The sequence below is a fragment of the Ptiloglossa arizonensis genome, chromosome 6 (genome assembly GCF_051014685.1).
Source record: "Ptiloglossa arizonensis isolate GNS036 chromosome 6, iyPtiAriz1_principal, whole genome shotgun sequence".
Lineage (NCBI taxonomy): Eukaryota > Metazoa > Arthropoda > Insecta > Hymenoptera > Colletidae > Ptiloglossa > Ptiloglossa arizonensis.
Genome location: NC_135053.1, coordinates 6424457 through 6451048, shown reverse-complemented (window position 1 = coordinate 6451048; position 26592 = coordinate 6424457). Strand labels below are relative to the sequence as shown.

The window sequence follows — 26592 nt, the reverse complement described above, 5'->3', positions numbered from 1 at the left end:
CCTCTGCATCTGAATCATCTCCAGGCGGTTTTGTGTACGAAAAATGGAGATTTATAAATTTTGCAGGTGCGCAATTATCCAAATATCATCCGAATCCTAAATACCAAATAAAAGTCAGTAAGTACACGAGCAATCAATACTTCTTGCATCATTACGATACTGAACTGTATTTTATGTAATATTTATTGGAATGAAAATATAATATGATTTGTAAATATTGATTACACAATTTATAACTCGAAAAATTAGGGATACAACATTCTATATTAATAAGAAATTTATATTTCTCTCGAAGCAAATAGTCGACAATGTACGATTGTACCAGTGATAGTTGGTCATATTCTTGTGAATACGTTTGAATTTTTCATAGTCAGTTGTAACCAAATTATAATCATAATCATTTTTATTCACTGCTTTTAGGATTCTTGTCTTTCTAATTAAGCTTCGCTCCACAATTATTTTATACATGCGAATTCAAGAATTATCATTATCGCTAAATAAACGTTGAACGTGTGCGTTTCCAGACACAAAACCGCTTACAGAAGATTCCAAAATCCATATAAGTTGTATATTACCCAGAAAAATCTGAAGATAATATTTTCATTCTTTCCAACCATCAATTCTTTCCAACGAATGATACGCAACTTCTTGTATAACAAGTTTCACAAGTACTGCGTAAGGTAAATTAAGATCAATCGTTATATTATTTTTATTTTGTAATATGCATTCGCGTGAACTTCGTTGCGCGGGCATAAAACATGGTTCGAATTAAACGCTACAAATCGTAACTGAAACATTTCTCTCCTCTCTGACTCATCTCGGAGATCGTTAAATAAAGTATAATTTAAATCACTTTTCGTGAAAATTAAGAGAGTGTATATTTTTCTATAACGATTTCTATGTATTATATCTGACTGGATAAAAGAAAATGAATATAATTTCTTCGATAACTCTTCAATCCTTCAAAATTTATTCATTTATTTTGAGTATCGCTGAATGGCACTACTTCACTCCCTCTTAATTAGACCCTTATACAATTAAGGAAAAATGTATAACAAGTGTGGCAACATCTCCTACATTGGCCACTAGAGGGAAACTCGACGTTGACCGTTTCCTACAAGTTCCCGTACCATCTTCAATCGGTACATATACCGGATCCTTTACCGACTACCCAATGTCCTGGTGTATAACGCAGGGTCTGCTAGGATACCTTACTGGTGAGTCCACTCTAGCAGGCCTGAGATGAAATACTTTTCCCTCCATTTTTTCCTATCTCACTCGCTCTTTTTCATTCCACACTCTAGAAGCTCGCTATACAAAGATCGACGACAACCGGTTGTACATCTACGATTGTGCAAAATTTGAAAGAAATCCATAGAGAACGATTTCATGACTTTTAAATAAAAATCCCTTTAATACTAAAGTATGTATAAACATAATTAATCTATCTTTTGTATTTCTATGTACGATCTACGTAATTGTTTTCATAATTCATTTGTATTTACAATATATTTAAGTAATGGAATCATATTCTTATTCCACTGAGTAAAGCTAGCGTAATTTAAATGTCAACTTACACAAATATCGGACTGTTTTTCACGCTGTCGGATTATCAGATCAGCATGAAAAATACTCGATACAAATTTCACATATCGGGATTAATATCATTTTTGTGTTTGTCTCGTCGCATACATATGTATACATATGTATTCATATGTACCGATATTTGTTTGCACGCTGAAATATATAACGGATCAGAGTGTACACTTGCATCGAGGTATAAACTGCTTAAGGCAACTCAGGCTGGATTGATAATAAGTTCGCGTTCCTCTACAAGCTTAAGTCGTGAACGAATCCCTGTACTTGAAATCAGAAGAAAAAAAACATGTAAACTGCAGAATGCAGAACGAAAATTTCGTAAATTTTGGGAATAGATATGGGCGGGTGTGCTCGATTACAAAACAATTGAAACATGATGTAATTATTCAGGCTGTTTTTAAACTCCTCGATTAAACTTTATCAGTGTATTTTACTAATAATATCGATGAAGAATTATCATACAAATATTTTTGAATTCGCAAATATCTCCTTTCCAAGTTCCATTGCAATTTGTAAGGTCAAGTTATTATACCGTTTTGCATGAAATTTTCAAAATAAGTGAAAAGAAATTAAAAATACCTGACTTTTTCTATTTAATTAAAAGTTGTACATCTGCGGAATGAGTCCAATGTTCAAATAAAGTATTAAGCATAGGATTATGTATGGTTTATCATTGTTAAGATACAATTGTGGAATGTAAATAATTATAGTTATTTATTGAATAACGATAAGAATTAAAATATTTCGACATATACATTATCGTATAATGTTCAGAGATTGTTCTATATGTATACGTGACACTTGTTCACCAACGCGATTAATAAAATACACTGAAAAATTTTGATCACACAGTTTAGGAACACTCGGTATATCTAGTGTATCAAAAGAATATTTATAGATTCGCAATCAATGTTTTTGTAATACTTGTATGCAACGAAGCGATACACTAAACGAAACTGTTTTCGTTATCAAATTATTTCACACGAACATTATGTATAAAAAACTATTTCCACCCGTATGATTATGACGGTAAGTTCATAAGTATTTAGGTTCTACATTACAAAATAAATTACAGTGTTTATTCGTTAAGAGCTCGCAACTCGGTGCTGGTACAATCTTTTAACATGGAGGGGAGACGTGAGTGGTCGTTTCTTTCTTTTGCGCGGCAAAAATGAATAAAATATGGTGGGAACAACGATAAACTTTTGACGTGAGTAAAACCGAGCTCTTAACAAATAAATACTGTATTTACAATTAGTATTTTGTGTGCATCCCTTTGGCTTCAATGATGGCTTCTAACTCTTCTTGGTATCGATTCTATTAACTTTTTCGTAGTTTCTAGTAATATTTTCAATCATTCTCCTAAGAACACTCTTTTTCACTCATTCTTATTAGATATTCTGCATTTTCTTACTTCTAAATCTAATAGATACCACAGATTCTCAATTGGATTAATATTTGGTCACTGTGGGGTTGAAATCAATTTTTTCAGAATATGTAACAATATATACTGCCGTATTCTCTTGGCGATGTGCTTTGAGACGTTGTTTTATCGAAAGTACAATGTCTTATTCGAGTCCAATGCATTTTCTGGTAAATTAGTTGGTTGCATCTCGATATACTTTTCAGCATTAATTGACTGCACTCCTACGTAATGGTGTATCTACCGTTGTATTATACTTAACAAACGGTCGAAAATTTTTCTATTAAAGCTTAGCGTTCAACTTTTTTGCAAACGAATTTCTTTCTATCCTATTCGAATATGTTAATCTCGCTTTTGTCGGTAAACGTAACATTTTTTTAAAACTTTATTGGTTCCTCTGGATATATTTTACCAAATCCCAACTGTTCCTTTCCATTCGTATTACTTATAAAAGCTTTCTCTCCTTCACCCTCCCGAGCTCTGCCATATATTCCGACAAAGTAGAAAAAACTTTTCACGCTTTGAAGACAAACGTTCTTTTTCCATGTTAATGCGATATAACCAGATAGCAAAAATTGTCTATGGTTCTCTGATAATATTCCGCCATTCTTAACTCGCGAGTATCTTTAGTCGCCCTGCTAATGTGTTTGTGTCCAGTATTTTTGGTTCTTTCGTGATTTTCAGCAATGTATTACACAGTTGAAAAATTCAAACTTTATATTTTTCGGTATGAAATTTGAACATATTATATCAGCTTCGAAGTCAGATTGGTAATACGAGTATAAACAAATCTTATTTCGAATTAGTCATTGACTGTTGCGTATACGTAAACTGCTACAAATACTTTTCTGACCCTTCGAGTTTCTTTCTTTTGAATTATTTTTGTACAATAGATTATTGAGAAGTATAAAAGTAGACACCGTTATACGTAAAAATCTATTAAAGCAAACCGTTACTACGCTTATACCATTTCTCTATGTAGAATTATTATATGAACTGGTATACGTAAATCTGTGATACATCAAATTATTATACAATACGACTGGGATACGTAAATATTTTCTTTGAACCATTGTAGAATTCAAATTCTCGTGTTCCTTTGTTGGAACTCTTCTCCAGAAGAGAACATAATTTTCCTAAATAGAAATTTCGATTTCTTCCTAGGGTGCATGTAGAGCCCACAGGAAAAGAAAAGCACTTGGAGGCTTTCTTCGAAATTTGAGTCTGAGTCTACTTTATTGTAGATAAAGGATATATACTGTAATATTTAAATATCTTCCCTTTTGTGGCCCATCTCCTGAGAGTCTGTTCTTGGTGGGAATGTGAATTGTATGAATTAAAACTTTGAGTCTTCCTGCTTAACGCTACTACTAAGGTAACTTTAAATGGTGCAATATTTACTAATATTATATTTCATCGTACAAACATGGTACTACATACTGTGCTGGAAATATTTGAGGATTCTTCATCGGTTTCTTGAATAAAATATACGTACAAAGGGACTGATTACAGAAGATAGAAAAAACTAACAGAAATGTTGTTACGCATGACATCGTAAAATCATTGCTATTAACTACATACACTTAGTTTACAAATCTCACTTTTCAGATTTTTGTCTAGCTTTTTTTTAACATATGTCATATTGTCAGTAAAATTGAAACTCTCAGATTAAACGAAACTACGGGTTCAAGTCTAAAAGCAATGATGAAACGTATAATATTAAGTATTATCAATTAGAACGAACTGTTAGTGAATCGTATGGCTAAAAATTCTACGAAACACACTAATTATATAATGCTAAACAATCAAATTGTCGATATTGAGTAATTTAATTTATTATTTCCACAAAAAATATGACGCAGAACGTATTTAAAAATACATGCGTAACATTAGGGGTGATTTTAGCGCAAAAAATCGGGGAAAAAGTACATACAAACATTTCTTCTATTTGATATAATCATATATCCTAATCGTTTCAGGCCTATCGTTGATAAACGTAATAAGACATTTAGTGTATTCTGTAGTAAGGCATTCGTGCATTCTATAGAATGTTTTTCTACTTGTCAAAACATCTGTTAGGTTAATTCTTCATGTATAGGCATCTTATTGAAACAACGTTGCCATTGACAAGGTCATCAATTATATCTATACCTTCCATTTTTGTATTTATACAGTTTTCGATTATAACTTCAAGTAGAAATTCTTACAAAACTACCTTATCTACAAAATAGATTTAAGTGATTCATAGAATATTATGAAAGGTGTTCACAAGGTCAGTAACATTACACAGCACATATGTAAAGTGTTGATCATGAAGAGTCGGGTGGAGTCAGTTACGCTGGCTTGGTTTGTACTGAAAATGATTTAAAAAATGTTAGTAATTCATAAACGAGGTCATATAATACAAACACTTAGATGAACTCTTTTACAAACTTTGCGTATCGAATTCATCTTTAAATTTATGGCCACATATTTTGATATACTGTTGTATTCGATCATACGTTCAATGCATGCATTTGTAGGTCAAAAATTCAATGAATCTATAGCCCATTTTATTATATTTGCTTCTTTACAGCAGTGGTGTCAAACTTATATATAAACGTGGGTTACCAAGGGTAGTTTTAAAAAGTCTGAGGGCCTCAGACAAGAAAAGGTGCCTCAAAATAATGGTGACGATTCGATGAGTCATTTATATTTTACATTCCTTTTTTTTTCTATTTATACTTACAAAAATTAAAAAAAAAAAACAATACATTAAAAATAAGAAAATTAATATTTTTTACTAGAAACTTTACATGTTTTATTAAACATTATGTCATCATTATCGAATGTAATTTTTTGCGATACTGACGTTTTCGGTATATATATTTCAGTATCATAGATTTTAAATGCTTATTTGTCAATCTCGCTCTGTGTACAATTTTATTAATCTTTAAACAGGAAAATAATTGTATAACACTACCAAACGTTGCCAAAATACTTGCAACAAACATGCGTATTTCAATTAAATGTTCTGGCAAGCACAAATAAAAATCTGGTACACCTTCATTATCTTCTTTATTAGCAGTGTATTCAGTAGATATCGATCAGTTCCATTTGAATGTTGTCTATGGCTTCTTCGACGTTAAAAAAAAAAAAACGGAGTATGAAATAATAAAAAATCATTTTCACATGCCTTGAATCCTCTGAATCGATTTTCAAATTCTTATAATAATCATTGGATGTTTAAAGCATACTTCTTCAAATCGCAATTATTATATAATTTTTATTATGATTCGATAAAATAAACTTTTAGGCCGTGGCCCCTGTTCTAGAGACTTACGGACCGCGTGTTTGACACCACAGCTCCACAGCATGAATATTGTTTCAGATTTCTACATATACAGTATTGTCTCGATAAATGTGAAACATGATAAATATGAAAAGTTTTTCTTCTTACGGAACCAGTCAAACGATTTATGTGATATTTTACGATATTTCTCAGTTGACTATAACGTAACACTAGCCGATAAAATGAATGCTCGTGTTGGTGAAATAATACCAATGCAAAAATTAACTTTTGTTAATGAAAATGTTATCGATATATTTGACAGATCTTTCTGATTGAAATAAGACCAAACACGATAGAATTTAGATTATATTCATTTATATGTTATATTAAATGACACCTGCGGAAGAAACTAGATTTTACCGATTCCAAGGCACATTTGATCACGTTGTATGCCTGCGGTAAATATGGATAGAAGGGAGACTTATCTAACAAATGAAAAATATTGAGTTAATATTGCTTTCCGAATGAGTAAATATCATCCAAATTATACCATGTTTAGTCATATTTTAATCAGAAAGACCTTACAAATATATTGATAAAGGTTTTATGAAAAAAAAAAAAAAAAATGAAAAATGTAATCGTATTAATGTTGTAAACGACCAAGTAGCCTTTGAACTCTGGCGACTGCTTCGACGCTCAATCTCTCTTCCTGTTTCGCTTCTTGTTTCCTCTACAGTCGTTGTTGTTGATGAAATGCCGTCAAAGATGTAGAGTTTCATAAATTGTCTTTGAAAAATGTAAATTTTTATCCCAAGGCTTTCACATTTATCGATAAAGTACCGCATGTACAACATTCATTCGAATTGTTTTCAACTCAATATTTATTCTATTTAATCCGTATTCATTCCGTATTCGTACCACCATACTCTTGCATTTTCTTACATTTCTTACATTTTCCAATTTTCTGCTTGAACACATTCATTTTTATAGATGATATTTCCATAGTCTACAATTAAATTTCGATTCATTTTGACCCTACTATATTATAAAGAATGATGCGGTGCATTCTTTCATATGTGCTTTATATTTTCATTTTTCTTTGAGGATACAGTCTTCACAGACAGCACTTTTCATTTTATATGTTAGATATTGACAAATTCTTGGTCCAAGTTTTTAGACAAGTAGCACTTATAATACAACAGACAAATAATATGAGGAAACATTGTTCTATAAACCATGCCTTTTCAAATAATAAAACGTTTCTATTATAGTCAGTTAAGCTTAGACTTTATATTTCTTTAAAAATTTTCTTTTTATATACTATAGACAATGGCTTTTGCAAACTTTCTACACTTTTATATACATACATATTTCAAGAATCTATATTTTTGTTTTTACAAAAAAATTCTAATTCATCGAAAATATATGTTGCATTGATAAAACAAAATTATATCGGTATTATAATTTTTCAAAATTTTCGAATTTCAGTTTAATAGAGAAGAAGATGCAAAAGCAAAAAAAAAAAATACATTTTTCTGAAGGTATAGAGTAAAAGACCCCCTTAGATTTTCGACTTTAGTGTATAATTCGTTTTTTTTTTTTTTTTATACAAACTATGATTCTTGATCTCATTTTTTAATATGTCTACTTTATTATGGACAAAAATTTTAAACACAATAGAACATCCTTTTTCTATTTTGCATAAGTCAAGTTTAACGCGTGGACGCATCAGTCATAGGATCGAAGTAAGAGCCTCAGCATCTGGAATATTTATATCGAATTTCGAAGATGAAGAAACTGAATTGCATAAAACGCGTTACAAATAGTCATGTTACTTTTGATCAGAACAAAACTATACCGTCCTTTTGTATTTGCTCTTTTGCTAATTATTTATTCACATTTTCTAAACGTACATTGGTGTATTTCTATATCGACAAAACTTCTCACGACGATATCAAAATTCGTAGAGTCCCCACAAACTGGTATCAACTGCGCACAATATCAGAACTGTATATTTCGATACATCTAATCGATATGTAGTCACCCAATTCGAAAAATATATTTAGCGTTTACCGTGCGCAATACTTCTTATTGGTATACCCCGTTGTCCTGTAATTCGAACTGAAAACCCCTCGAAAATTGACGAGTCATTCTCTCGACGGAACAAAAATTGTAAATAATCGAGAATTCCACCATAGTGACGTCCAGGTAGTCCGCTTTCAGTGATTAATTCGTGATTGGTGTTCGAGCCGCGCACACGTCTATTCGTCTCCGCAACGGGAGCCGGAAAATCACTGAAAGCTTCGCGGTCGTGTATACAAAAAACGAATATTTGTTCGATGATTCGTGTTCCTTCGAACTATTCACACTTCCGATGCATCGCAGCGATCGCGTGTTTTGAGTTGTCGAAAAGCCTGTGTTCGCGTTTCCGCGCGTCAAACGTGCACTCTGCTAAGTAAGCAATTCGTGTTACTGAGGCATCGTTAAGACACATACAAGAAAAAAAAAAAAAAAAAAAAAAAAAAAAAAAAATTTTAAACGACGGCTTGGTATCGAATCGGAAATACAAAGTAAGCTCGACCGCCGCAGCGCCCAGAACCACTAATGTGCTCGCTCGCAGCGCGGACGGCAACTTCGAGGTGACCTTGGCCACGAAGGCCACCATCTACCACCAGGGATTGGTCGAGTGGAAGCCCCCCGCCATTTATAAATCATCCTGCGAGATCGACGTGGAGTACTTCCCATTCGACGAGCAGACCTGCGTCCTCAAGTTCGGTTCGTGGACCTATGACGGCTTCAAGGTAAACTTGCATGGTAGCCGCTAAGTTGCGTGACAAAGTGACCCACGGATAATCCGCGACGTGGATCGAACGCTCGTGATGCGTCGGGGATGATCCAATTAGATCTTAAGATTAGACTGTACCCGAACGATCGGCTCGTCGTGTGGATTTCCAAACTCCGCGATGGATCGCGATTTCCGGAGCTTGCATGTTTGCGAAATATTATTGTCAATGGGGGAGTCGAAAACCACGATAGGAGACGGATGCTGCCAGCTTTCTTTCCAACGTTCCGTGAAATAGAGCTCATTACGGTGCGGTTACGTTCAGAGAAGTGACGTTTAAACGAGAAGTTGCGAGTTAAGGTTAAGTCGAAGAGAAAGTACACAGGAGGAGGTTGCGCGGTAAGTTCTAGAGGACGAAAATCAAGCCCCGAATGAAACAAAGCGAACGATCCGTGCGATCGGCGGGAAGCTTTTTCAGTTGAATTGATACGAAGGGCGAGAGAGTCGCGGAGTGGCAGCATCCGGTGCTCTTCTCGAGGAGCCAATCGTGATCACGTTCGGCTCGTTTCTTCGGTGATTCCAGCGCCGACGGCAACTACGAGGTGACGCTGATGACCAAGGCCACGGTCTACTATTCGGGATTGGTCGTCTGGCAACCGCCGGCCGTATATAAATCCTCCTGCTCCATCGACGTTGAGTTCTTTCCATACGACGTACAGACCTGTGTTTTGAAGTTAGGCTCCTGGACTTATGACGGTTTTAAGGTGCCATGTAACAGCAACGAGCACGATCGCCAGATTGAACCTTTTTGCTCGTCATATATGATCGGTCTTCCCAGTTTTCTCCTTGGTTATTTCTTTCGTTTTTTGTGTTCCATCAGAGAATGCCACCTTGATACCCGTAATCGTTTCTGCGATGCGCTGGTCTTGGACGTCATACGTCATATTTATATATTATCTATATATTATATATATACATATATATATTTCAATATTGTTACTTGGTGTGGACTGCAGTGTTATTTGACTAACATTCGTCGTGATGTCGTACGGTCAGCTCGTTTTTATATATTATTCTGCGGTGTGCTCGAACAATCCTACAGGCTCGCATATTTTAACGCGATCGTTGAAACATGGCTCTCGTCGTCGTTTTTGCAAGGATCCAGAATTGTTATTTCTGAGGAATTCGACGAAATCATCGGTGACCAATTTTCAATACATATTGCTTTGAATTTGGATTAGATTATACGAAAAAGGTCAACCGTTAACAGTTCAAAAGAATGTTATCTATTTACCTTACCCTTTTTACGTGATTTCTTACGAGAGTAGTAAGTCTTGATCCTCGCTTCAACGAACAACTTGAAAGAGTGATACATCGAAGGTTTCAAAGGATACCTCGATCACGATCCGTGAATCGAGGTGAAAAGAATCCGCTTCGAAGCGTATCCAAGTTGGTCAGTCGCATTGCTCTTTGACATTAGCAGCTCCGTGGAAAGATTAAACATTAGATCATGGGATCAGATTGCTATAAAACTTGGGGTTTCACTGTACATAACACATGTGGGCTAGGTATACAATCATACGAGAAACTTTTCACACAAGGCATGCCAGACATACCATCAAATATTTTGCACAAAACTATTTAACACTTGTAAACATATTTCGATTCACGAAACACGGGGGAATTCGATTCACGTTTTAAAGTGTAGACAAGTCGTTCAAAAAGTTTCTATTTTAATACAAAAATCATTACAAAGGAGATTTAAATGCCCTTAAAGAAACTTTGTTATCTCAGTTTAATTTCTTCCTTCGTTGTTATTATACTTTGTGTTTCAAATTTATTAACAAACTCTGTAAGTTAATCTCAGGATTAATAAAGATCAATACAGGATCGATACAATCGGTGCAAATTCGTTCATTTTCTTATTCATGTTTCTACCAGTACGTAAAATACTACTTTTTGAAATGTTACTTTTTCATCAGAAATAAAAAAATATTATTTGAAAAAATATCCTTGTATGGCCAATAGTTTTCAAAATAGCATCAGAGAGACGAAAGTTTGGAAGGCAATTTCTTCCATTAAATTTGAATTACTACAAGTAACGAATAATACGTGTCCTTTATTTTCAGTCGATCGACGAATGTACAAAGTGTTATCATAATCATTTTCGTCGAGCATTAGACAAATATTCCTTGTAAGTTTCTTTCTCAAATCGTGCTCTATACATTGTAATAGCTTTGTTCTAGAATAGCAGATGCTGAATCCAGCTTTATACGAAAGTATTACCCATAATAGGTGTAACATTTAGAATGAAGACTGCTGTTACATCCTTGTATCGTCTATACTCTTTGTACAAAATTTTGTACAAAACACAGTAAACAATGTAAATAAATAGAGTAATAATATGCAAGAGAAGAAATATTTTTTCCAACTGTATAATGTCATTTTTCTTGAAACAAATACCTACACGGTGTTTGTTAAACGTTCAGCTACACTTAGAAACGTGGTTCACTGATCGAACTAATGAAAAAATGTCATTCAAATATTGGTTCACTAATACATTCTTTTTAAGTTACAAACATTAACCGTTATTCAGTAGTGGAAAGATTCCAACGATTTAATAAACAAATGTATGTTGAACATAACTGATTGCAATTTTATACCGATTAATAAGAAAAATATTCTCTCTATCTCTCTCTCTCTCTCTCTCTTTCATCATAGATTTAAAATCTTGGCTTGACTCACCTCTCGATACTTGCCGACGTATAGAAATCAAAATAAAGCGTACAAAGTTACTTGGAATATTATTTACGAAGAAGTATAAATAGAAATATGGTACAAGACCTAAACCTATATAACGGTAATAAAGTAACTCCCGTTTAATCATCTGCTACTGAAGATTTATTGGGTGAAGATACCACTGTTACCTTGGATTGAAACCGAGACTCACATATATGTACATATGTATGGTCCGACATAGAAAGTATATAAATGGGATTCACCGAAAGTGAGCGAGATAGAATACTATAAACGAGCCTCGCATTACATGCGCTCGGTGGCTGAAAATTCGTGTTGGGCTATTAATAATGTAGCTTTGTGAAACTCGTTTCTTTGCTTAATGTGACTATTTTTAGGTACTATAATTTGGAAAGCATTTACGGACCTATGTTTGTCTAACATATTTTCACTAGTACAATTAGTAGAATATACTAATAACAATTGATAAAATACTTGATGTATTTCATTCTGAAGTGTAACATCTCATTCATTAGAATACTATATTCCATGGTCTTTGCACGTTACAGTATTGTCTGGTTATAGGTCGTCCATTTGGAGAACAGACACTACTTGCAACGAAACATCTGTTTTACAGTTCTGTTCTTTACCGCGGCGAATGCGACAGACTGCTAGTGAACGAGACGACACATGACGGCGGCAAACCACAAAAGGCGGCTCGAGTTTCATCGACTTCGATTGTAGTATAGGGATACAATCGAATCGAAAATAAATATCTTTTTTTTTTTAAACGAAAAGTTATTCAAATTGAACAGAATTTTAATAAATTGTACTGTTACAATTATTATTGTAATTACGTGTATTATTATAGTTGAATTATTGTTAAATAATCACGGGTCTGAAAAGTACCTCATTAACGATAGAAAAGAGAATTGATACTCTTTAACAAGTTGAACAGGAGAAACTAGACTCAATTTAACAAAGTGGTATCAAATCTGTACAGAAAGAGTTCGAGCCGTTCAACGTGAGGAAAGTAAATTAAGAAGTTATACAATTAAAGGAATCTGTGAATTAAAATTAAAAATAAAAAGACGCGCACCTTTGAGGAATATGGACTGCCTTTCGACGTGATTTTTAAAACGGCGGATCATTGTCCATTATGAAAAATCCACTCACTCGCGGATTTATTATTACGAGAGAAAGCATTTGAAATAAAGAATGAAATTCTCGTCCTCGTTCGATGCCAGCAGGGGCTAGTTAAGAAAATTTAAAGATCGTCACGATACGAGGTTAGTTATCAAAGCTGCGAAAAACTCGAACGAACTTTATGATTTACCGCTGTCATGTGCCCTCTCGCTCACTTACAACTACAAAAGCAATGAAGGGCATAAAGAGACTGCTACAATGAAACACGAATAACGACCTATAACGAGACAATACTGTAAATTACAAAAAAAAGAACTTTTTGAACGATCAATGTTAATTATATACACATTTAGTAACACCATGTTATATCGTACAGTAATGCGAAAATATCGTATGTACAAGACAACGTTTTTGTACTATCTTTGAAACTTGTATTTCATTAATATCGTTGCTCCATTGTGGAAGTTAACTTAATTTCTTGGTGGTTTAGGGGAGATAATTATTATAGAACTGGGTACTTATTCAACTGGATACGTCGTGGAAATTTAAATCCTATATCTTAGGTATTAAACATAGTTTCAAAATCTGTCTTACAATAAACAAAAACATTCTTGTTCCGTCGCAATGACAGCCGTTTGAGTTCCGCACAGAAAAACGGTGGTTTTCTTGTGTTGTTCGAGTTTGTGTTGTTCAGAACGGAACGCTGCGAAGTTCGATGTTCTTTTCATGACTTCATACACATCACATACACTTCATATCGCATGAAAATTATCAAGCATGTTTCATGGAAGCATCGCTTATAAGCTAACTGTGTAGCGAAACGAAGAACTGAATGTAAAAAAAAAAAGAAACAAATACAACAGTTACGATGAAAGTGAATTTACAAAATTTCGACCTGGGTAACGTTTGTTGTATTCCTCTATTCTTTCGGTTTAGGTTTATTTTTTCAATTTTATCGCTAACCGACGCTGTGCAATTTCTTTTATCGCTTCTTTCGAGCTCGTGAAATTCGAGAATGATACATATGTATGTGAAAGCGCTACATCATAAATGGCACCTGACCGCCCGAAATTCGTGAAACAACGTTGCTTTTCAGACTTGTAACTTATCAAGTTACCAAGATCGTAGAGATTGCGAAACTACAATCGGTTTACTGTTACAGGGACTCTCGTCCTGCGTACGCGTATCTTTCACCTAAGAATACTTTTAGCACGCGGCACTGAACTGCTGATTTCACTGATTTCCCGCTCCGCTCGTAACAAATCATTTTACTGACCCTTTTATGCGACTTGCTCTAACTCTCTTTGCAGAAGAATTAAGGGCTCGAATAAAACGTTTCTGCTGATAAAATCGTAAGATACGTTCGACAGCAAAATGTGGTCGCCTATTCGCTTCGTGGCCATTCGGAGGAATGATGGTTCCATTTCATTTCATAGAAAATCTAACCAGCCGTTATATCCTTTAACGTGATTATGACCTGAAATTTGATTGGGTCACTATTATGGAATGCTCGTTGAAATTCTACTTTCATTATACGATGATACAGTACCAGGAACACAAATAGCAGTATTTTCAAATATCAGATGGTATTTTGTTTTTCAGATCGTCCTTTGCTTCTTTGATTGTCTAAAAAATTTGTTTAAAACTAAAATTTATAGTATATACCTACCGTGCAATATTTATTCATTCAATGTGATTATATTTAAGTAAATATTTATTACGTTAACGCATAAAAGTCTGTACATAATTACTTAACGTTTTAACCCAAATAATGAATCCTTTTCGAAAACACACCTGGTTTCCACCGACATTTAATAATGTTTCAATTGGTCAGAGTACAATGACAAATTATAAAATTTATAAAAACTATGTCCAGTTATACGGAAATGAAGTATGAAGTAAAGTTGATTAATTCATATTTAACGAATAATGTGGCAGTCATTACAGTACAATAAATAAATCTTATACTTTTAACATTATTTTATACAATATATCATATATGTCTTACCGATTTCTACCTAGTACTACTTTCTAATATTGAAAATGCATAGCAGAATGCATACAACAGGTTTTTTCTTATTAAGTGAAAATATAAAAATGCTAGGCGTATCGATCAATGTTTATATTTTCAAGTTATCAACAAATAACGGAGAAAGTTATTTCGTAAGAGGCATCGATAAGGTCCTATAATGCGAATAAGAATAAGTTTTTAGTAATATCAAAATGCACATAATTTGGAAATAAAAGTATGAGAAATTACTTTATGAAATACGTTCTTGAAATCAATTTAAAGTTGATACTTGAATAAAATAAGTCTAATGAGTCACGACATGCGTAATTTCATTTTTTAATCTTCTAAAATAGATCGAAACTTCCAAGATATTTTATATACATATTTAACAATATCAAATGTCTGCAAGTTGTTTGCATTATGGAATTGTGCACTTCAACTGTTTCAACAGTTCCACACTTTTCCGACTAGTCGAAATATTCAAGCGTTTGATTCGAACGTCCCAGGTTCTTGTTTAGAACGATTGATTAATCACATTGGAGAAGCTTGTTGGACATTCCTGTCACTTTATACGTATTACTAGTACACCAAAGCAGAATGTTGCACTAATAAGGGACGATTGCTCCGAATTTACAGTAAATTCTGTTCCAAAAGTTGTACAGACAACGTATTCCCGACAGTTTTGTTTAATGACCACGGTACAGAATATGCGAATTACTGAATACTCGGTAAATGGAATGACTAACGGCGTCTGTACAGTTTTTAATAATAAATTGTACACTCGCACTGGTAAAGTTAACGAAAACATGCAAAGTGTGTCATTTGGTCAAAGAAGTGGATTATTTGTTACCTAAGTGTTTCTCCGTTTCGTTGACGGACTTGTCGATCAACATCCGGCACACGTGTCAACAAAAACGATTGTCCGATAGAGCCTATAGCGATTAAAAAATTTCCTCGACAATTTCGAGCACTAACAGTAACAATATTTAGAGTAAATGACATACGAGGGGAGAAATTAAAATTCGAATACATAATAAAGCGGTCGAATTAAATTACGGTAATGAAAATGTTTATCGCATTGCAGCACTTGCCAGTAATACAATGCTTCGAATTACTATTCTCATTACTTGTTGTCACACGTTTTATAAATAGTTTATATTAGAGATGGTTTTTATCAAAATGTTCTTCGAATAAAAACTGTAGAGAATGAACGTATAGCGTTCGGTACGCAACGTTTATTCGGTTGAACAGTTAAATTTTTGTTCGTTTATTGTGAAATATTTCGTTCTACAATTAAAAATTAAGTTTTTATTCAATGAATAATGGTTAAAAAGTTGTTTATCTTTTACTCGTTGTTCGAAACTTTTACGTAGTTAATGATTTTGCTCGTTTCTCAGTTTTGTGTAATAGATTTCAGTCGCAAATGCTTGGGTATATGTATACACAAGTAACTTCGATATGTACAAGTTTTATATGTTATTTAAGCTTTCAAATTATATGTTATTCATTACTGAACTTTTTTTCAGCGTTAATATGTGTTAATTACAAATGAGTCCTTAGGTGTTCTTTACGAGTATAAATGAATTTTAAATGAGTTGTTACTTAATTATAAGTTCTAACTGAGTACCTACTCATTTTGTGGATCTCTATATCCGCGGAGGATAAGTTTCAGAGAGCCCTTCGTGGATAACTGAAACCCTGGACAGTAGAGCACGTTATATGTACAAGATGGACTATTTAAATAGGAAAATTTAAATACTAGATTGTTCGATAAGTTTTGTCATTTTCCATTGTAAAAAAAATACTTCAACTTTGAACAACTATAAATATACGAATGAATCGACAGATTTACGTGAAACTTCACACATGTGCATCAAACAGTAATACCATCTTTAGAAAAATGAAACGACGAACCTAATAGCTCCATTTCTTATCGAACGACAAAACTTATTCAACAACCTATTAACTCCATTATTTATGGATTTATGGAGAACTCTTCAGGACAAAATTGCACTGCTCGAATGTTCAATATTTTTCGAGACATTTAATATTCTCATGTACACATTATATTGTGTTCTTTTCTCATCGTATTTAGATCAATTGACGATTATTAAATACAATGTTACTTTGTTTGAAAAAATGATGAGAATATGAGTTAAACCAAAAGTTTCTCCTCCCTTTTGTCGTTAGATGTGATTCCTCACGACTCTTCGTCGCTGATGCATTAAAGAGAAAATCGATATTCTGGTTTACGTTCATGAAGGAATCCTATAGACTTGTACAGCGGCGTATCTTTTTCGGTCAGGTTGCCAGTCGTCAAGGTTTGAAAGTTGTGTCTACGCATGGGGAGACATTCGAATTTAACTTTCACGGTGTTAGTTTTCTATTAAATTTGGCGGAACGGTACAATCCCCGAAAAAAATCTACCACGAGTGCCCGGTGAAAAATTAGAATTTCAATGACTGTTACGCATTTTTTCCTGAATGTGCGATAACTCTACCGTCATGTGCACGTATGCATTTTACATCGTGGTAAAAAAGATCAATTCACACTTTGGCCATTCGATCTATTTTTATAACAATTTACTTCTTTCATAATTTCATTATAAAAAATTTGTCTTTCATGGTATCGTTACTTTTTTCTAACGATAACGTACAATTTTAACGGGAGTACCAAATGTTGCTCTGAATATTAAATAATGCGAGGGAAGTGATTGGAATATTGTATTGCTGTATATAAGTAACCATTTCCCACATATGGAGTGTCTTAGGAGTGTTTAAGTACAATGATGAGACAATTCTATTTCAACATAAATAGTAACAATTATTTACTATCGAGATGTATTTTTTCGTGAGAGGAATTACAATACGATCACTTTTTTCGGAATATTATCACGTGTTATCGAAAACGACAATGTATTCAATATTTGTTTGTTTCCGAATAGGTCGCGTATGCCAATATTTTTTCAGCTTATAATTTTCTACAATTCATAATTGACAATCTCGTAACTTCCATTTATTAATTATGATGTAGCTATTCGTGTTTCAGAGATGCATATTTTTGACAAACCTTCACGTGCTCTATGAATCGAAAGTTTGTAAGATCAAGTACGAGGACGATACGCCCAAGTTCAGATGTTTACTTCCAAAAAGGAATGTGACTTTCCATCGACTAAAATATTTCATCGAGTCGAGCACCGTCTATAATTTCTCGGCAGTCAAATGTCACTTTGACTGTTTTGTCAATTTGAGAAACAGTCGACAAGTACCAATGCTCGCTCCCATATATGCCCATGTCTTTTACCACATCGACTAAACTGTTGTTCGACAGAAAGTCGATAGTATACGCTTAGCCTAAGGCGTACACAGACGTCACTAGAGGCCGAGGGCCGGGCTTGGTTGCGTTTATATTGTTGCTATGACACAACCCACAAGCGATCTCGACAAGCAGTCCCCTTATCTCATGGTACCTTATCTCGAAACAGTACATCTACAGCCCTACGCACTTGAGAGTTCTCCTTAAAAGAAGACGGTCATTTTGTTCCAACCAATCGAATACATCTATCCAATTAAATGTGAAACATTTAAAGGAGACATTTTTAATACGTGTAATCGTAATTGACTTTAAATATTTAGACCAACTGCTGGACGAAATTGATCCACTCAGCGGTGATATAATAAATATTGCGACGAAGGCGTACCCTAATGCTACTGTAAATTATTTTGTTTCGCTCAATCTTGAAATGATCGCTATTGTCTTCGGTCAATGGTAACATTGCCTTTGATGCTAGGAGGGCTAGTGGAATGTGACTAGAGTAAAAACGTAAACCTAACTGTACCTTATTCTCGCAGACGGACAGTAAGTCCATCTAATGCATTTAACCGACACATTTGAAACATTAACCAAGCAACTTGCATTTTAACCGCCAATTAAGTCAGATAAACGGAGGTAGTTACATTTCTTGCTGTTCTTCAGTTCATTTCATGAAATCCATTGCCGGTCGAGTGAAACTTCTCGCGTACAGATACGTATTAGATTCGCGAGAAAGAATACAAAACGAATTCGAAACTATTCATGGAACTTTGAACATTTTCTTCAATTATCCATAACTTGAAGACTAAGGTATATGATAGAACATACGTTCATAGAACATTTTTTACTCATCTTGGCGTATAGTTTCATCCTCTGATCTATGAACATGTATTTCTGAATTACTCTATACATTTGTATATGTATATTATATATACATGTGTGTCTATATAATTTTATATTTATACAATATATGGTAATCTTTCCTAATATGCTTTCCATCCTAAAAAAGATTTAATTTAATTTTAAAAAACTACCAAAAATGGCATCTAAACTCCAAGTCTGAAATTGATCCGAGGGTGCAATATCTATGGTCGGTTCAACAATACGAGTCAGTGAAGGAAAACAAACGTGCAATATTTATAGTCGGTTCAACGATACCAGTCAGTGAAGGAAAACAAACGTCTGTGTGGAATTCGTGTGATAAAAGAAAACAAACTATGAGTTTGGGCTTGTTTTGCCCATGCGTCGATCATATGCACTCGTTTGTATCTGCTGACTCGTTGGATCGAGTATAGTTGAGTTTCTCTGAAGTCTCAAAGAATTGCCTCGTTAATATATGCGAATAGGTATCTACTATTGTATCTTATACTTCTCGATAGTATTGGGCATTTTTTGTATCTTATGTTAAGTTCAATGTCTTATATTGTGTCTTGTGTCGAATTTGATATCTTACTTTGTATTTCCAGCAGACTAAAACCATTGAGTTTCTAATAGATTCATATACAGTAGAGCATCGATTATCCGAAGATCGATTATCCGAAACGTCGATTATCCGAATGTTCATAACTCGAATAACCAATTATCTGAATATAGATTGAGTCACATATATAAATATTTCAGCTACGCGTTTAACAATGTTTATGTTATCTTGTCTGAATTTAGTGATAATTTCAACTAAATTGAAGTTTATGAGGAATTAGAAAATTTAACACGCAATATACCTGGTTTTGAACACACTCGTAGCAACGATATTCAAGAATGGACGAACATGGATAAAAATAATCTAGGTTTCGAAATTATAAGAGATAATTATACTATTTCATCTCTGCTTGGAACAAGTGATAATACAAATATTAGTGCAAATGAAAATACAACGGGATATAATCCCAGTCCGACGCACAGTGAAGCTGAGAATGCATTGAATATTGCATTGGAATGGGGAAAACATCAAAATGAAATAGATGCTGTATAAATGTTCATGTTGGAGAGAATTCACATTTTGACGGAATTCAAGAATGTATAATTTTTTATTTTACTAAAAGTTGCTCAATTTCTAATCGATTTACGACATAATTAAGAATTTGATTCTTTCGAACCAATTATCCGAAAGATCGATTATCGAAACAAATTTGTTTTCCAATTAAATCGGATAATCGACGCTCTATTGTAGCATATTGTTTTCGTCGAGTAGAAGCAGTTCGGGAGCAGTAGGTGCTATAAAACGTAGACGGGATGCAATTGCCGAGCAGTTGTTTCTAGTTTCTCTTTTGGTGAAGACGAGAGCGAGTCAGAGGGTTTAAAAGTGAACGGGAAACAATGCGAGACTGACGAAGCATTCTTACACGTGAACAATTGAGTACTAGGCGTTCGAAAAATCCTGAGACAAAGTATTATATTAATATTTTATCTTTTTCTGTACTTCTTGTGAAGGAAATTGTAACAAGGAATTGACCAAGTATTTAAAAGCATCAATATTTTTAAGTAATACCAGCATATTCCTTAAATGTATGATATTTCACAATCTTGATAGAGAGTAATTAATATGAATCAACGTATCGAATAATTTCCAAAATTTGAATAAATACGAAAAGACTCTTCGGAACTAAATCGTTCTGTTCAAGGACATCTAAAGGTAAATGGAATATAGAGTAATGAAAAATTTTAAAATGATGCCTTATTTTCAAATTCAATTCTGCTACGTAAAATGAACAATTCATTTAAAATCATGAAGTTAACCTTCAGATATTTTTAACACCTTTTGCCTTGATATCAAAGTGTTCCCTGCAGAGCAGAACATTCTTGTTTAAATAATTTTTTGAGTATTTCTTGAAGTTACGGGAATCATTTATTTTATTAATGTACACAGTTCTACCATAGATTTCCAACTAAATTAGACTATTATGACTGAAATATTTAAATAAACGGTCCAGCAAAACGACTGTTTATACTCGTAAGATCATTCTAGAAATTAGTTTTGTCAAGACTTTCTTAGAGTTACATAAGTTTCTATAAGTTTTGTACATCATGTTCACCGATACAAATTTGCAATCGTTCATAAATAAATTCAAATCTGGTGTACAATTCCTTTCCAAAGGCATGAAAAAATTTTCCAACAAGACTTCGTCTCAGCTCGCGAAACATAAACAACTCGAGAGTGACTACGAAACAACGTTCTCGTATTCATTTTCAGTTAAAAACCAACTTCCAGTAGACTAGTTTTAAGTCTGTTTAATTATAAACTTTGGTCAACGTCGAGAAACATATTCGTCGAATATTTGAATCATTATGTTCGAATATTCGTATACAGAAGAATTCAACAAGTGCTACTTATAGCGTAACTGTGAAGCACCGTATATAGTGATTTCAATTGCTCCCTTTTTCAAATGATCATTCGCTGAACTACGAATTTCGTGTATCTAAGGGGTAATGTACACTTGTTTGAATTTCCACGACTGATGCTGACGTACATATATATATAGGGGCACGTGCTACCAGCAGAATCGAGTGCAATGTGAACAAGGAAGCTTGGAACCAAGCGAGTAAGCAAAGACCGTTCGATACAGCAACATTTGCTTTATCCTCTAAACAGTGTAACGTGCTTATAGGATTTAACGCAAAGTGCATGGCCGACGACGCGCCATGACTATCCTATTAACATAAGGTCAGTAGTCGAAGGCACAGTTAGATGGAGTGGACGATAATATAAATCAGTGGGACGTAATTCGAAGACGCAATATTTAAGAAAGAGACAAGATAAAACATTAAAAATCGCGGTTGCGTTATTATAATCGTATCGTGTAATCTAGTCGTCGAATAATACGATCAAGTAAAACCATGATCAGTGTCTAAAATAATGAATGCATTGAAAGAAGGAAGGTAAAATTTTCGAGGAAAAATGATTCAATATATTTTCGTTCTAAAAATGTGAAAATGTTGCATTTCTTCAACTATTTAGATTGAAACTCCGAGTGCAATGTGGAATTAAAAGATTTTTCTTCGACCCGTGTATTGGAAAAGGGAATCAGATGTGTACTTTAAGTATAAGTTTCTTTAGATGTACCAGTTACGGGTTAACGCTTCCCTAATATGCTCAAACGCTCCCCAAAGGTATGTTACTGCGCTGATTTATGCAGCTGCACGACTGCAAGCTACAAATTTTAATAAGTCTCGATGTACAGAGTGTTGCGTTCGTATCGGAACACCTGAATGGCTCTTTCAGTTTCGAAGATACGAAACATTGTCAAGAACATAGGCAATTTGCATCATTTTATGGGACAAACGTAATATAAATCATCACTTTTGGTATAAGTGAATTAAAAAGATATCCTTTTATGAAACAGTCAGAAATATTTGTCGCGTATCGTTTTCATTGCCCATGGTTCACAGGTTAAAGAAGTCGAAACAATACTTGAAATCAGAATTGACAAACTCGTTCGATCGAATAAAACTATTAAGTTAAAAAACTGATTGAAATTGAAAAATGGTCGATATTTAAAGTGAAAATTTAGTTGTGTAAATTTTTTTTTTAATTTTTCGCAAGATATTTAATTGAATGCCCCATCCTTAAAGATTGGTTTCTCCCTTTGAACATGAACCACCACAATTTCGTAAAATCAGCATTAAAGGATGTATTTCTTGTTAAACGAATACGTCAAATTCACACAGGGAATGAGTTAATAGTTCAATACGTCTCATCATTGCATTGTACGACATCGCATTTACGTGTTGTAGGTCTCGCAAATATCGGTCCGTTTTATGACCTGGTCACGTTGACATAGGCCACTCAACAAGTCAGCGACTTGCCGTTGCGAAGTTAAAGCCGCAACTACACTATACTTTCCCCTAAGGGCCTCTTAAAGAGGATCTTCGCGTCATGCTGCAGGAAAGTTATCCCCCGGTGGTCGTTCTTCAGAATGACATAGTCAACGTTCATCGGTTTTCAATTATGGGTTACTGTTCTTCATCAAAACGATCAAATTTAGATGCAGGACAAAAGATAGTCCTCGAATACGTTTCAATTTGGCAAATGTGCGAGTTACGGAATTCGTTCGCTTGAAAGTAAAGTTCTTTTTCGGAGAAATGACACAATGCAACGTTACGCGATTATTCTTGTACCGAGTTAAGGTTTATGAAAGTAAATGTGACAATTCCAAAAATGCAATATTTCTGGGAGATTAAGATTACTATCAGTATTTTATAAACGGGACAAATCTATACAAATTTAAATAATTATACATTTTATCATTTTAAATATATTAAATAATATTTTGTTTAATATTTTAAGCATAATGTGCGATACATATTTTATTTATTATCTTAAGAAAAATAGATAAACGTTGTAACGTATGTACATGTAACTAAATATTGAATTCAGACATTTGTGCAATTTCCATACAAATTTGTTCGTTTTAATAATACATTAAAAATATTTAAATGCATGCTAATATATAATAATATGCTTTTAATATTGCTATGTTAAAAAATGGATTTTTCTGAACATTCCGTACCTGACAAATAAGTTGTGAAGTCATATCTAACTGTGACTGTTTTTACTCTTCGATTCAAATGTTTGCCTATAAAAATAATATGTGTTAAGGACACATATTATAATAATATGTATGTAAGAACTTCTTCACACAAATTACATTAGAAACAACGATTGTATCTTCGGGACTGTCCCTTGTAAATATAACTATCTAAAAAGCATTTTAAATTTTATTCATGAATCATAGAATATATATGATCGTCCCATATGCAATGTCGTTTGTTATCGTATCTTAAATAAGCATCCATGCATCTCGGTAATACGTTCATGCAGACTTCTTTCTTCATACATTAAAAAGTGTTCTTTCAACAGTCTACAATGTGATACTTTCATTGAAAAAAAGAAAATTCACTGCTAGTCCATTTCCCGATCGAACTATTACCAGTAACGAAAAGTAGATTTTATAAAGTAATCCAAAACTTAAATGTCAATGATTATTGTCCGATAAATTATTTTTTCTCATGCCCAAAACTACGAAAGGTTTTACTGTACGTGTAACGGAATATCAAAAGTGTCATTCATTTTGAACTTTTAAATCAAAATCAGACTGTAACAGGAAACATCTATAGCTGACAACTTGATCGTTTATGAATAGCTTTAGTGGAAAAATGAACATCGTTAGAAAATCGGAATGGAATTGTTGTTCATCGCGATAATATTAGGCTAAAGACAGCAAGGATAACGGTAGAAAAAATTAAAAATGTAAAAATAGTGAACATGTATAATAAAATCAGCATTGAATAAAGTCTTTAGTTCAGAACCTTCAAAATTTGATGACGAGGAAATCAGAGCTTTCACTTTGATGAGGAGAGTTAATAAAATATTTATTCATGAATTAAGTGCTTATGATAATTAATTGTAGCTATTAAGAAAAATTGAAAACGGGTAATGAAGATAACTGTTGAAAATTTAAAAAGAAATTAAATATTTCACACGTATTATTTCTTGATAAATTTTCTATTATAAATATTGTAAATGAAACATTGTCAAAAATAATCGATGTTTCGTTCACGAGATTAATGTCACACCCGGATTTACGTATATTGCAATTAATATGCGTTCGAGAGACATTCAAATGACCATATAATTAGCCCTGGAAATTATTTATTAAATTTATTATAACAACAATGAACGTAATACAATTATTATTTGATACAAAAGAGACATGGTTAATATTTTTACTACCATAGTGTCCTCGAATAAGAATTTCATAAATAATTTAATGATTCTCGACACTCCATGCTTCATAGACAGACATCAGTTACGAAAGAAATTGTTATATATTTTATTTCTTTATAAATAAATACTTAGTTCATTAATGCGTACTCATTTTTATCCCTTTATCAAACGCCCGCTCACCATTATTATTACTCGTACGTGGTGTCCAATAACAGATTATCATATAATAGCCAATTATAACAATGGCAGCAAGTGAAACTATAAAAGCGATATTTTTGAATTTCTTTACTACCACTTCATAAATTTTGAAATTTACGATAAGTTAACTTTCTAATACACTCAAAATTATAAACAACATACATACAAGGTATTTCATGCAATTTAGTGGAAACTACATCTTTTAAACTGTTGTGACACAAAACAAAACTTCATTAAACATTTAAATGATGTTAAATTAAATATTTCTACATTCTACATTTTGGTGCTACATTTATATGTTTTTGTGCATTGGCCATTTTAAAGCGCAATTGCACTTTTTGTCGTAATGAAATTCTCTAACTGATTTGTATACATCTTCTTATATAAATCAATTGCTTGGATTATTTTGCGAGTAAAAGTATTAGAGTTAAATCAGTGGGCGAGGAAAAAAGTTTATACTTTTCTTTCTATCACCCTATAATGAAAATACTTGTTAAATAAACAAATCTTTATATATAATACTTATAATATAATATTAGATGATCACTTGATAATCTCTACTCAAATCATTTGATAATCTATTAAAGTTAAACAACCAACGTCATGAAAAATATCACATTTTCGCATTTTACACGCAAATTAAACAAGTTTTTTCGTGTAATTCCATGTAATTTCCATGAATTCGATATTTCGATGTTGTCTAACTGAATTAATTAAATTAACCACAATGAATCTCATAGGACTTCGTTGGTTGAAAAGTCTAACAAAGTATGTCTCAATAACCAAGCTGATTGAATCATTTTAAACGAAGTTTAATTTTTCAAGAGTCGATTTAAAATTGTGTATCCGATGTGTAACGTTTCCGACGTCAATTTAAATTCTGTTTAGGAAAACTAGCCTTTTCGAGGCTTCGCACCTTGTCTTTTACTTCTCTGAAACGAAAGAGTGCCTCTTCTATGTTCACTGATGACCGAAATTTTTGTAAAGCGGCGGAATTCCCTCCAGATTCTGAATTCTCGGTTCTCGACAACCCGGGAAAAGTAATTTCTGCCTTACTCTTCTACGGATATTTTGAGGTTTATAACAGATCGAGTAAAGAGAGAAGAAAAGAATATTCTAAACTCTACATGCTAAATTAATTTCTTCGATCGAGATATCTTCTATTTTTACCTTAACGTTAAATAAAATAAAAATTCTTTCCTAAAACTGCTTTTGTGTAGTATGTGTGGAAATAAATTGTGCAGCAGTAACAATGTATAATCAGAAACGTTATAGGTATGCATCGAAACATATGAAATTATAGGTATGCATCGAAAAGTTCGGGACACTGAATTTTACAAATCAAATATGCACAGTCATGTATATTCAAAATATATTTTCTCCTAAATGA

General features: G+C 33.3%; 1 protein-coding gene across 1 annotated transcript in view; it reads left to right on the top strand.

The window, feature by feature from the left end:
- Nachralpha4 (nicotinic acetylcholine receptor alpha4) overlaps window positions 1-26592 on the top strand; it is a 387449-nt gene that overhangs the window by 232078 nt on the left and 128779 nt on the right. The window contains exon 5 of the mRNA XM_076314742.1: window positions 8914-9094. Within this exon, the coding sequence (XP_076170857.1) occupies window positions 8914-9094 (181 nt within the window). The remainder of the gene's footprint in view (window positions 1-8913; window positions 9095-26592) is intronic.